This window comes from Lepidochelys kempii, chromosome 12 (assembly GCF_965140285.1).
Source record: "Lepidochelys kempii isolate rLepKem1 chromosome 12, rLepKem1.hap1, whole genome shotgun sequence".
NCBI lineage: Eukaryota > Metazoa > Chordata > Testudines > Cheloniidae > Lepidochelys > Lepidochelys kempii.
In genome coordinates, this window is record NC_136391.1 from 5,192,814 (window position 1) to 5,205,991 (window position 13,178).

Sequence of the window (13,178 nt, forward strand, 5' to 3'; positions counted from 1 at the left end):
AAGCGGCCAGCAGCAGGTCCGGCTTCTGAGCAGGGGGCCACAGGGCTCTGCGCGCTGCCCCCGCCCTGAGCTCCAGCTCTGCACTCCCATTGGCCTGGGGATGGGGCAGCAGAGCCTGCGGGTGAGAGCCACGTGGAGCTACTTGCACACCTCCACCTAGGAGCTGGACCCGCTGCTGGCCGCTTCAGGGGTGCAGCGCGGTCCGAGGATGGGCGGGAAGCCTGCCTCTGGACCCCTGCTGTGCTGCTGACTAGGAGTTGCCAGAGGTAAGTCCATGCTCCAATCCCTGCGCCAGCCCAGAGCCCCCCCCTGACCCTGAACCCTTCATTCCTGGCCCCACTCTGCAGCCCTCTGGCCCAGCCCTGAGCCCCTCCCACACCCCAAGCCCCTCATCCCCAGCTCCTTGGGTTGTGGGCATCGATTTTCTTCAACTGGGTCCCCAGAAAAAAAGTTTGAAAACCACTGCTCTAGATGGATACCCTGGTGTATCTGCCAAGTAATCCGCTTGGCAGTACACCAAGGATTAAAGAGCAAATAAAGATTCCACCTAAAACACCTTCTACGAGCAGCCAGCCAGTTCCTGTGAAGAGCATGAGCAGAGCGAAGAGGCTGCGGGGAGCAGGACATGCTGTGCACCAGAAGGGGTGACCATGTAAGGGACTAGCAGTTCCTTGGAACACACAGCACCTGGGTGCTGCAAAACATCCACCTTTTATTGACATTTACACATTAGGAGACAAAGCAGCTCAGCTGCATGGGCATGTGATGTGGACACAGCACAGGGAGGTCATTTCTATCCGTGGGAGGGCTCCACTGTTCACGTAGGAGATCCAGTGAGCGTCAGTGAACTCAGAGGGTCAATCCAAGAGAATAACCTCCGCTAGCTATTCAACACCCTTAGGCCTGACTCAGTTTCTAATGTACAACCGCCGCAGGGAATCGGACAGGTCCCGTGAAGCAGCTTAAAGCCAGTCTCTGCTGTGGTGTTAAGTTCCCACGCATCTGAAGCAGGCCGGAGGCAGCACACATCTATTTGTGAGGGATCACTTTATTTCCACTCGTGGCAACTGGAATCAGTAGCTTCCTGTACTCCAGAGGAAGGTGGCGCTCTATCAGCACATGTAGAGGCATCTTGTCTGTCACCAGCCCTTGTCTTCGATTGAAGAGGCGAGGGGAAAGAGAATAAACAGTGTGGTCCATTTAATCAGACTACCCTGACAAGATCTGTACCCAAATCCCCTTGGGGGTTTGCTCAAAGAGGACATTTTACCCTGTTAATAATGGTAATACAGATCCCACCGCTGCCTGTGCGGTGCTAAGGCCAGACACGGTCACACTTACACCCAGTTACAGCAAGCATGGGTGTGCCAGATGTCCTCAGCCCCAGCGAGCAGAGGAGTTCTTACCCAACCTGCTCTGCACATGCTCAGAAATATCTGGGGGTTATCAGACAGATCCACTTTTCTACAAGGAAGGCTTTTACAGAACTGGCTGGAGCACAGTGTCCTACTTGTAGAGGGCAGCAAGTGGCTGCCAATTCCCCCAGTCCAGGGGAGGGGGATGAAATTTTGTTCTCTGTTATGAGCCAAGAACAGTTCCTTAACCAGAGCTGAGGAGGTGTACATCATACATCAAACTATTCTGAAGTGCAAACACAGGACTCCACATGCAGAGTTCCCACCACTGGCCAAAGTCCCCTGATGGGCCCTCAGCCAGTTCACACTAATTCTAACACACTTCTCAGCCAGAGGGACAGGAATGTATCTTCTAGGAGTCTGACCGATAAACTCTGGAAGAACCAATGTTAGTCCCATTTTAGACACAAATGCAATTGTAGCCTTGAATGAATTGTCACGTCCTGGGGAATCCCTGGAATGGAATGAGCGCGGGGCTTTTCAAGGAGACAGTAGGATAATGATTTGGGTGGCTTCAGAGCTACCCCAGTTTTTTGGCTAGACAAGAGCCTCAGAATACAGGAAGGGTTTGTCAAGGTTCTCCTAGGCTTTGGGCATGGCAAGGACATTGCCAACAGCTTCAGCCGCCAGTGAATGCTCAAGCTTTCAACAGCCAGCTTTCAACAGCGTGCTCCTCGGCCCAGAATTCACAGGCTGTGAGGATTAAAGTGAATTATCAAGCAGCAGTTGTTGGCTGGGGGCTGTCTGAGCCGCAGGTAAGCGGCATTACTCCCACTGCAGATTTTAGTCATTTCCCAAAAAGGAGAAGCCTAACACCCTTGTCAAGAAGCTACATAACTGTGCAAACCTGAATAAACTGAGTGCTTCACAAATTCTACTCATGCAGTTTCTGAGCAGAGCAATAGACTGTATGTAACTGTTATGTTAACATGCACCACCAACAAAGCGCTGTGTTAGGAACAGAGACAACAAGGTTGAGTGTTGGAATCCTTGGCTAGATACAATGGATGAGCTAGCTTCTTCGTTTCCTGCAGGGCCCATACTTGCAGAGGCAGGAATCTAGACACTCCTTGGATACCAATATTTACAGAGAACACTGATATTACAAGTGAACTGCCCTAAATTCTGACTTAACTCTGAGGATGCCAGGCAGTGCCAAATACAGGGAACACTGGAAACTGTCCTATAGCTCCAGAAGGTGTTACAGCCAGGAGCATATACCAGGGATGCCACAGGGGACTAAAAGCAGAGAGGGGATCAGTACCTTGCTGGTCAAAGGGTTAGATCAGAGTTAAAGTCTGTCGGGAACTAGTTTCTAGTCTGAGAATGGGCTCCCACCCCAGCCTGGGGCTCCAAGATGCCGGCTGGGGTTGTATCCTCTTCACCCACCCTCTCTCCCTAACCACTTGTCAGTGAGAGATGCTTCACCCCTTGGGAGCTTTTGAAATGCTCCCATGAGCAAATTTGTTTGCACTTCTCTTTCATGTGACCAACATAATAGAATAAACTCCACCCTACCTTCTCATGAGGAGCTCCAGGTCAGCTTCCTCCACAGTCTTCCTCCTAGCATGCATGGTGTAAGCCTCCAAGTCGTTACTGAGCTGCCTGAAGTACACCTCCACGCTGGAGGGGAGGGGAGGAGAGAAGTTAATCAGCAGAACACAAAAGCTGCTGCATCCTCCTCCTCAGCCCTTTCTCCAGGGCTATCTACGCTGCAACTAATCACAGCACAGGTTGCTGCCTTCCAGGAACGGAGAGGTGCGAGGGGCCCCACCCCAAGGACAATCAGAAAGCTCCAGAGCTGTGGGGATTAGTAGATGGTAGAATACACCGCTGCACTGAGCTGGAACAGCTCTCCTGGGGTGTTCTGCACCACACAAAGCCCTGCCCTTCACCATGCCCAGTTTCACACTCACTGACATGTTCCACAGCCAGATTCCTGCCAGCCCCTCTGCACCACTATTAGAAGAAAGATACCCAAGTAACACAAATATGGCTGGTTTACACGGAGACCTCGGGCCCTAAACCCAAGGCTCCTGCACAGCAGCATGGGGTGCTGAGCACTGCACCCCCCCAACAGTGCTTATGGACAGGCCAGGTCTGTGTTGAGAATGTAGTCTGCCCCCTCTCTCTCACCGCATGGCAGCCCCTTTCTGCCACGCCTTCCTCTACTTAGTTGGAAAGGGCTACAGGACAGCAGGTCTACGGGCAGGTAACGGGGGCTGGGGAGCAGAGGAGTTTGCTGCTACTCACCACTTCTCAACAACCTTAAATGCATCTCTGGCCACCGGCACTTTCACATAATGGCTAAAGATCTTCTTCACCAAGCTGCTGGGTAGTGCAGGCTCTCGCTTTCTCCTGGGAGCCATCGCTGTTCTCTTTGCAGCCTGTTGACCCAGGGGAGGCTTTGGGGGAAACCTGCCAGGAAACAAAGCACTAAGCAAACCAAACAAGCAGGCAGAGTGGGTGGAAGAGAAGTGAGAGCACAAATGAGTTCTGGCAGAGGAACCCACAACTGAACACAAAGAAGGGCCAGTCCTGGCATGCCCTAGGGCCTTTCTGTCTGCTCTCTCCGAAGGCTGGAAGAGCCAGAGGACTCGCCCCCTTTGCGAGACTCTCCTGCAGTATTACAGCACCTTTGGGAGAGTTACGGCTAGGGCCAGGATTTCGGGACTGGGTATGTACATCTGTGGGGCTGGTTTGCAGGCACCGTCAGCAGAACTATGCAAGGGGGGGAACTACAAATGCGCAGAAACTGTTCTGGGGCCAAGTCACCACTGTGCATCCAATCCCACAGCAGTGTGGGAAGCTGGGTAGCTCTGCAAGCCAGCTCTGCACACTCAGATGAGGGCCTCAAGACTCACTTAGCCACATTTTTGCCAGTTGACAAAAGTTAACAGGTGAGGAGTGGATGGAGGAAGCAGGAAGACCAAGACCCAAAGGGAATCCTAGATCTTACAGGATTGCCTTTGGAGTAGTTTGACCATCTTCAGTAATTGCAAACGGGGCATTTTTCTCCTAGCTATTCCGCCCCCAGAGTTCATAAGTTGCTTATTTTAAGTATCATAATGCTCTTACACAGACACTGTCCTGTACCGCTCTGCAGAAGGATCCTCTTAATGGTAACCTTCCTCTTTGGAACAGAAGCCCCAGTCCAAGTGTGTGTTATTACGACTACCACCTAGCAATGCTACTGCACTTCTCATCTGTAGAGCCCAAAGCACGTTAGAGTTAGCCAGCATCACTGTTACCATTTTACAGAGGGGAAAAGGAGACACTGAGAGGGGCCAGGGTCACCCAGCAGTGACAGAGCAGAGGGTAGAATCCAGGACTCCGGAGTCTCAGTCCAGTCCTCCCAGAGACCCTGCACACAAGGTCTCTATCGGACTCGCCCTTCACCCCATCTGCATGGTCTTTGGTCAGAGCTCCAGCTCAGGGGTTTTCAGACTTTTGTCCTGGTGACCCCTTTCACATTGCAAGCCATTGTCTGTGACCCCCGCTATCAATTAAAAACACTTCTTAATATATTTAACACTATTATAAATGCTGGAGGCCAAGTGGGGTTTGGGGTGGAGGCCAAGTGGGGTTTGGGGTGGAGGCCGACAGCTCACAACCCCCCCCATGTAATAACCTCACGACCCCCTCAAGGGTCCCAACCCCCAGTTTCAGAACCCCTACTCTAGCAGGACTGTGCAAATGGATGGTATAGGCAGCTGGAAACAAATCAGCCCCATAGATGAATGAAGTATGTGAAGAAGCTGGGGTATGAAGATGGAAAAAGGACGCCTTGGTTCTAACATATGTGATCTTGGGCAAGTTACTGCCCCTGTGTCCCAGTACCCATCTGTCAAATGGGGATATGCATGCCTGACTCGTGGGGGAGGTCAGGGGTTGAAATGCTTTGGGATTCCCTCTGACCACTACTGCATGCTGCTCATCTATCTGAGACTAATGACACTTGCCAGGTCCGACCCTGAGCAGATCAGCAGTGACCACCGGGCTCCGGAAGTGAAGCTGATGGAGTCAAGGGCACAGGCAGCATTTTTGTCCATCCTCTTGGTTGAGGATAAGGGCCCAGGTAGGGACACATGCACCCTAGACATGAATGCAAGGCTGCACAGATGGTGTAGATGGGAGGGCTTTGGCTACCTTGACCATGGAATGCTGTTTTGGGAAGGACTGCTGGAAAGAGTTGGGGTCCACCTAACCAAGAAGGAGAAGAGCATCTTTGGACACCAATTGCCAACCTAGTGGGGATGGCTTTAAACTACAATCCAAGGGGCAGGTAACTATTAAAAAAAGGCAACCTTAACAGAGGGCTAGATGTGTATGTGTGGGTGGTGGGGAAATGGACAATTACAATAGTGTCAGAGGGGAAACAGTGAGCGAATCTAAACAGATCTTCGAGATCTGTACACAAGCTAAGTTATGACTTAATTGGCATCACTGACTTGGGATAAATCTCATGACTGGAATATTGGTCTGGAGGGGTAAAGCTTGTTCAGGAAAAAGAGGCAGGGGAAAAAAGGGTGGAGGTGTCGCATTGTACATCAAGAATATAGACACTTGTTCTGAGGTCCAGAAGGAGGGGAGAAGCAGACCAGCTGAAAGCCTCTGGTGGCGATAAAAGGGGGGAACGACAACAGAGTGACATCATGATAGGGGTCTACTATAGACCACCAAATCAGGAGGAAGAAATGGATGCAGTATTTCTAAAACAAACAACAGAAATATGCAAAATGTAAGACCTAGTGGTAAAGCGGGACTAACTTTCCAGACATCCGCTAGAAAAGTAATGTAACAAAATAAGTTCTTGGGATGTACTGGGGACAACTTGTTTCAGAAGGTGGAGGAAGTAACCAGGGCTCAGCCCTTTAGATGTGATTCTGACCAAGGGAGGAATTGGTTGCAAATCTGAAGGTGGAAGGCAGTTTGAGTGAAAATGACCATGCAGGGCTAGGCTTATGATAATAGAATCATAGAATATCAGGGTTGGAAGGGACCTCAGGAGGTCATCTAGTCCAACCCCCTGCTCAAAGCAGGACCAATCCCCAACTAAATCATCCCAGCCAGGGCTTTGTCAAGCCTGACCTTAAAAATAAATAAGGAAGGAGATTCCACTACCTCCCTAGGTAACGCATTCCAGTGTTTCACCACCCTCCTAGTGAAAAAGTTTTTCCTAATATCCAACCTAAACCTCCCCCACTGTAACTTGAGACCATTACTCCTTGTTCTGTCATCAGCTACCACTGAGAACAGTCTAATTTCATTATTCTAAAGAAAGGAAGGAGTGAGAGCAGCAGGGTAAGGACAATGGACTTCAAAAAAGCAGATTTCAGCAAACTCAAAGACCTGGTAGGTAAGGTACCATGGGAACAAAATCTAAGGGAAAAGACCAGGAGAGCTGGCAGTTTCTCAAAGAGACAATATTAAAGGTACAACAAACTATCCTGATGTGAAGGAAAGAAGAAGAATAGTAAGAGGCCAATATGGCTCCATCAAGAGCTCTTTAATGACCTGACTATAAAAAAGGAATCCCACAAAAAGTGGTAGCATGGACAAGTTGATAAGGTGAAGTACAAAGAATAGCAGAAGCATGTGGGGACAAAATCAGAAAGGCCAAGGCACAAAATGAGTTACACCTAGCAAGAGACATAAAAGGCAGTAAGAAATGGTTATTTAAATACATTAGGAACAAAAGAAAGACAAAGGAAAATGTAGATCCTCTTCTTAGCAGGCATATTTAGTCTTGAGAAAAGAACACTGTGGGGGGGAATGCAATAACAGTCTTCAAATATATTCAGGGCTGTTATAAAGAGGACAGTGATCAATTGATCCACAGAAGGTAGGACAAAAAGTAATCTGTAGCAAGGGAGATTTAGATTAGATATTGGGAAAAGCTTTCTAACTCTCAGGGTAGTTAAACTCTGCAATAGGCTTCCCCAGGCGGTTGTGGAATCCCCAACACTGGAAGTTTTTAAGAACAGATTGGACAAAACTGTCAGGGACGGTCTAGGTTTACTTGCTCCTGCCTCGGTGCAAGGGGCTGGACATGATGACCTCTCGAGGTCCCTTCCAGTCCTACATTTCTATGATTCTGTGAAAGGCACTTTGCCCCCAATCCTGCAGATCATGGCCCTAAAGACAGAGTAGCTGGTCATGGGAGGATTGCACCAACAGAAGGGGATTCCCTGGTGGCATAACACAAGTGCTGTGGCTCTTACACTGGCCATCTGCACCACCAAACTCCCACGCTCTCTCTGGATGTGAAACAGGCACCTGCTGGTTTCGCTGGCTGAGGTTCTGCATTGTGTCACACATTACTGTGCTTTTCTACTGACCAATCCTTCACCATATCCTGTAACGCAGAATGAGCACGGTCAGCCCAAGCTGTGATGCATCCTTTGCCATCTCCGTTCAGAGCAGCGTCCACCATGAGTGCTTACAATATCACCCTCTGCCATACCACTGGAGAAGCCGGACAAAGCCCAGATAGTCCTGGGGCTGGAGAGACTGAATTCCAGGGGCAGAAGAACCTCTTATTGCCGGCTCTGATGAAGCACATGGCTGGCCAGGTGGTATCAGCCATTAACCTGACTGGTTTAGAGTGATCCAGGGCAGAGGTGCCTTTTGTGCCTCCAGTCAGGTACAGCCCACACTCTGTACTGGGAAGTGCACTAGTCACTGGGCAATAGTGGACAGTGGCTTTCAAAATCCAAAACACCACAGTTCATTTAACACGATAAAGGGACTTGCATCTTGCCTTGCCAGGATCTCAGGGTTCCAATTTTGGGCTATTGCTATTTACTATGGGGGGGGATAGCTCAGTGGTTTGAGCATTGGCCTGCTAAACCCAGGGTTGTGAGCTCAATCCTTGAGGGGGCCATTTAGGGATCTGAGGCAAAAATTGGGGATTAGTCCTGCTTCAAGCAGGGGGCTGGACTAGATGACCTCCTGAGGTCCCTTCCAACCCTAACCTTCTGTGATTCTATGACTATGTATTACTGTAGCACTGCATTAGCAGATGCAATCCAGTACCCCTGATTTGCCTCCACACTATGAAGAGCCTTCAGGAGAGAGTTCAATGAGTGCTCACTGAAAGGGCTTGCGGCCTGAGACCTGCCCTGAGAGAATATTTTATTAACAGTCGCTCAATAGCTGCCTTTATTCACTTGCCAAAGTCAGAGTTCAGGGTCCCTTGCTCCCTGGCACCACTGAAGCAACACCTAACAGTTCACAGAGCTCCAAGGGTGATTGGCAAGGGAATAATCCCCTGGAGTCTGGTCTTGGCAGCTACACCAGCTTCCAGCTCTGCCTGACTACTGTGGAGTGTGGGTTCACACTTACTTGGAAGCAGCAGTTTTCAGGGTCCATGGGGTCGACAGTAAGGGAGATGGTCTATACGCTTTAGCACGGACGAATGCAGGTGTCTTCATGGACAGCTCTGAGGAGAGAGAGCATGAGACACTTAAGCCCTGGATTTTAGTGATTTGGCGTTCCTGCTGCAAATGCTCCCATAAGGGGGTGGGGATGTCAAATTTTCCACAGTACAGATCACATTATAAGCGTCTTGTAGCCTCTTTTCCTTTAAGTATGGATGACAACAATCCTCAGCAACTAAAGCCGTGGTTCCATCCTGAGTCTTATGGATTGCAGCTGCTTTTAGGGAGATAAGGCTTCTTTCCTTTTTGAGAGATATTAATCAGTCTCCTCTGGCTTTCTCTCTCCCTGTGTGCCTGGCCAACTCTGCACACCTAGTCTTGTATTCCATGGCCATGGCGAGAGGAGATTCCACAGGATATGGAGCTGGTTCTGCTACATTCAGTTCCCAAGGAGGCTCCCAACAGCCCTGAATTATTCCAGTTCCTCCGAGTTAAACCCTGCCATTCTCCCTGCACCAGGGACAAGCCTAGGAATAAGTTCCTTCCCTTACACTGGAAGGGGCAGAGTCTAGCAGCATCGCCCACTTCCACAGAAAGAGCCAGCCAGCTGAAGCCCAGGTCATAGAAGGGTGACAGAAGTGGGAGTGAGACACCAAACCAGGATTCTGGAGGGCTGCGAGCCTGCCTCTATCAGAAGGGGTAGCAGCCACCAGGTGAGCTTCATCTGGGGCATACGCCCTCATCTACCCTCTTCAGCTTCATTTTTGAACCTTCCATCTGCTTCTCCCCCACAAGTGGGAGCAGGAAGGAAAAAGCAAGTTAGGTGGAGAAATGAGGCAATGACTCCATGACTTCTTGTCTGAGGAGGGAATGGGGGAGTGGGTGGGACTCCTTGCTTCCTAGTTTCCTCTGCAGTCTGGGGAAAGCCGGAAGTTGTGTGATCAACGTGGCATTAGTTTAACCTAGTGATGGTTACAAACAGCGAGAACAACACGGCCTGTTGCAGAAAACGGGTGCTACCGCCACCGGCCTTGAGCAGTAGTCATCTGCTGCAAGGGAGAAGCTACTGAGCGCTCCACACACTGAATGCAATGCTCAGAGTCCCTCTGAGAATGGGGCAATGCCACTGACTGACATGGTCCCTCACGTTAGCCCTTTCTGAGCACGCAATCCTGTGCGTTTGGGGGGGTGGGGTGCAGTGCCTGGGGTGGCGAACTGCAGCACTATGCTAGGCTCTTCAGGGTCTCTTCAGGTGATTCAGAGGGCGATGCTTGGCTTTGATCTCTTTGTCCGACTTCTCTCCCTGCCTTTATCCAATGTTACACTACTGTCCTCCCCCCCGTGAACAGCATTATAGAGAGCAGGCCCAATCAACTCTATAGACAGAGCCACCTAAAGGCCCAGTGCACTTGGTAGCATGGTTAAGTACATCCACAACATTTCTTTCGACACTAGTGTCAACCCAGTTGGCCCCTCTGCACAACATACGCTAGCGTGGGCATTCTGACCACCCTACACTGCTTCAGCTGCTAGTGACGAGAGCAGAGATCAGGGAGTTATTTTTTTAGAATGCCTTCCCACAAATCCCCCACTCCATGGTGCATGCCATTCTGGGAGATTTTTGTACCAGTCAAGCAGGACACTAAAACTTGTCTCAGGCAGAGACTTGTTTGGTGGAGAACCCAGCACTCTTCAACAAGAAAGCAGACAGGAGTGCTCCTGAGAGATTGAGTAACCTTCAGTGGTCTCTGAAGAGGAGAGTCCTGAGGCAGATGCCCCTCTTGCTGTGTGTAATGCAGACTTAAGAGTGATAATGTCAGGTCACCATCTCTGCCCATATGCTCTTGGACTGGCTCAGTCCTTTCAATAACCCCAACCACTTTGATCTCTGTGGAGCCTGCCCTGACATTACAGCACCAGTCTACCTATATGTGAGTTTCAGTCTCTGTAGGCAGGAGAATTTTCATAGCTTTGTGCAAGTTGGCTACTGCCCCAAACTCCTGCTCCCTGGCTCACACTGGGTGTTGGATGTTAGAAGCATTTCATTTTTGACTAGCACATGTAACTGGATGGAGCTGGACCAAAAGTATATGCCCTGAGCAACCTACAGCTAAGACTAGCATTGAGATTTTTTAGGCCTTAGATGAGAACCTAGGGACTTGGCAACTCAAAGCACTAGTTGATCTGACACCAAATAACTCTATGCGAAAGAGTAAGCGATGTTACTAGGGGGAGACAGGCCAATGGTCAGGACCAAGCCTTTAACAAGTCCTTAGGTTTAGACTATTGGAGATAGCAACAGCATTGAAATATTCCCTTTTCATTCAAGAGAAATCACAGTAACAACATTCTTCAGCAGTGCGGTCTAGCTGAATGCATCCAATGAAGTGAGCTGTAGCTCACGAAAGCTTATGCTCAAATAAATTTGTTAGTCTCTAAAGTGCCACTAGTACTCCTTTTCTTTTTGCGAATACAGACTAACACGGCTGCTACTCTGAAACTTGTCATTACTCTACTGTGGAATCTAGTGGACAACATAGGTGGTAATATTGTTACCAAAACCCTTCCACAATCTATTGACAGGCCTTGGGGCAGCCCCTCCAACTAACTTCTACCACCAACATGAGTGCGTTCTTACCCTCACTCTCAGGATCCTCAGTTTCAGCTTCCTCCTCAGTCATCTCCTCTTCCTCGGAGTCACCCACCTCTCCTGTTACAGCTCCACCAGCCAGCTCAGCTTCTCGTCCTACAGCTTCCTTCATCAATTTCCTTCCATATTTCTCAGGATACTCAGCAGACATGGCGGTAGAATGCCTGCTCAAGCTGCGGGTTCTTGCACTTCTGGGGCTCTCGACAACTAGATAAGGAATAATAAACAAGCTTTACTCTAACAGGCCTTTCAGCCAAGGCTTGTCCTCACACACATCGTCTCAAATGGGGGCTGAGGCTTAGACAAATAGTCACTGGCAAAATGTCTGTCTTTAGTATGGAACGCGCTGTGTAAGCATATAGTGCTGGTTTTTAATAATTTAGTTGCAAGGTAAACCGAGGCACGGAGTTTAAGTTACTTGGCCAAGGTTAGAGGGTTGGAAGTAGAACTAGTTCACTGCCATAACTACTTCATGACACTCTGAAAATTTAGTCATAATAGTTCACTCGGCTTCCTCTCCACTGAATTCTGAAGGAAGAGGGCATACATTTTACTCTGCCTAGCTTTCTGAAGGACATACAGAACAGCCCTTGCCAATATGGAGAAGTAGAAATAAAACTAGAGGTTTTAGTTCAGATTGACATTTGAGCTGCCTATCAATGCCCACCTCACTTACTAGGGACATTCTGACACCAGCAGGACAGCTGCAGCGAGAGGGCAGAGAGGAATCTCAGTGTTGATTTCTAGATCAGTTTCCAGCCTGCTTCAATACCTCACATCAGAAGAGCTTTATGCAACTAGGGAAAGGCTGTTCCCATGTTCATTCCAGTTCAGATGTTAAAGCATCCTAAAGCATGAGAGAAGCAGGTTTACGTCTCTTACTTCTGGTGCCCATAATGCTGGTCTCAAGTGTAATTTTAAGAAGGGGATCTGGAATGCCAATGGGAATTAAAGCGAATTGTTAAATATATGCCAGTTTGTGCATGGCAAAAAGCGATCAGTCCTTATTGTGAACCTGAGCTGAGAGGAGCAGCTCTCTCCAAGCCTGAGAGCTCCAAGTATTTCTTTAAACCTAAGTGACGCTGAGATATTTCCTCCTTACCAGCTACTTATGGAGATTTCAGTTTCTAATCATAGAATATCAGGGTTGGAAGGGACCTCAGGAGGTCATCTAGTCCAACCCCCTGCTCAAAGCAGGGCCAATCCCCAGCTAAATCATCCCAGCCAGGGCTTTGTCAAGCCTGACCTTAAAAACATCTAAGGAAGGAGATTCCACCACATCCCTAGGTAACGCATTCCAGTGTTTCACCACCCTCCTAGTGAAAAAGCTTTTTCCTAATATCCAACCTAAACCTCCCCCACTACAACTTGAGACCATTACTCCTTGTTCTATCATCTGCTACCACTGAGAACAGTCTAGATCCACCCTCTTTGGAACCCCCTTTCAGATAGCTGAAAGCAGCTCACAAACTTCCCCCACCACCGTTCTTCTCTTCTGCAGACTAAACAAACCCAGTTTCCTCAACCTCTCCTCATAAGTCATGTGCTCCAGCCCCCTAATCATTTTTGTTGCCCATCCACTAGACTCTTTCCAATTTTTCCACATCCTTCTTGTAGTATGGAGCCCAAAACTGGACACAATACTCCAGATGAGGCCTCACCAATGCCAAATAGAGGGGAATGATCACATTCTTCAGTCTGCTGGCAATGCCCCTACTTATATAGCCCAAA

The 13,178-nt window shown here is 49.1% G+C and overlaps 1 protein-coding gene across 3 annotated transcripts in view; it reads right to left on the reverse strand.

The window, feature by feature from the left end:
- Positions 1 to 416: 416 nt before the first annotated feature.
- The window catches only part of CENPT (centromere protein T), a 43,195-nt gene continuing 30,433 nt past the window's right edge, over positions 417 to 13,178 (reverse strand). For all 3 annotated transcript variants that reach the window (XM_073307232.2, XM_073307230.2, XM_078848071.1), the window contains 5 exons: positions 11,436 to 11,654; positions 8,763 to 8,859; positions 3,669 to 3,833; positions 2,934 to 3,038; positions 417 to 1,153 (listed from right to left, as the gene is read on the reverse strand). In XM_073307232.2, the coding sequence (XP_073163333.2) occupies positions 1,030 to 1,153; positions 2,934 to 3,038; positions 3,669 to 3,833; positions 8,763 to 8,859; positions 11,436 to 11,654 (710 nt within the window). In that variant the 3' untranslated portion in view covers positions 417 to 1,029. The remainder of the gene's footprint in view (positions 1,154 to 2,933; positions 3,039 to 3,668; positions 3,834 to 8,762; positions 8,860 to 11,435; positions 11,655 to 13,178) is intronic.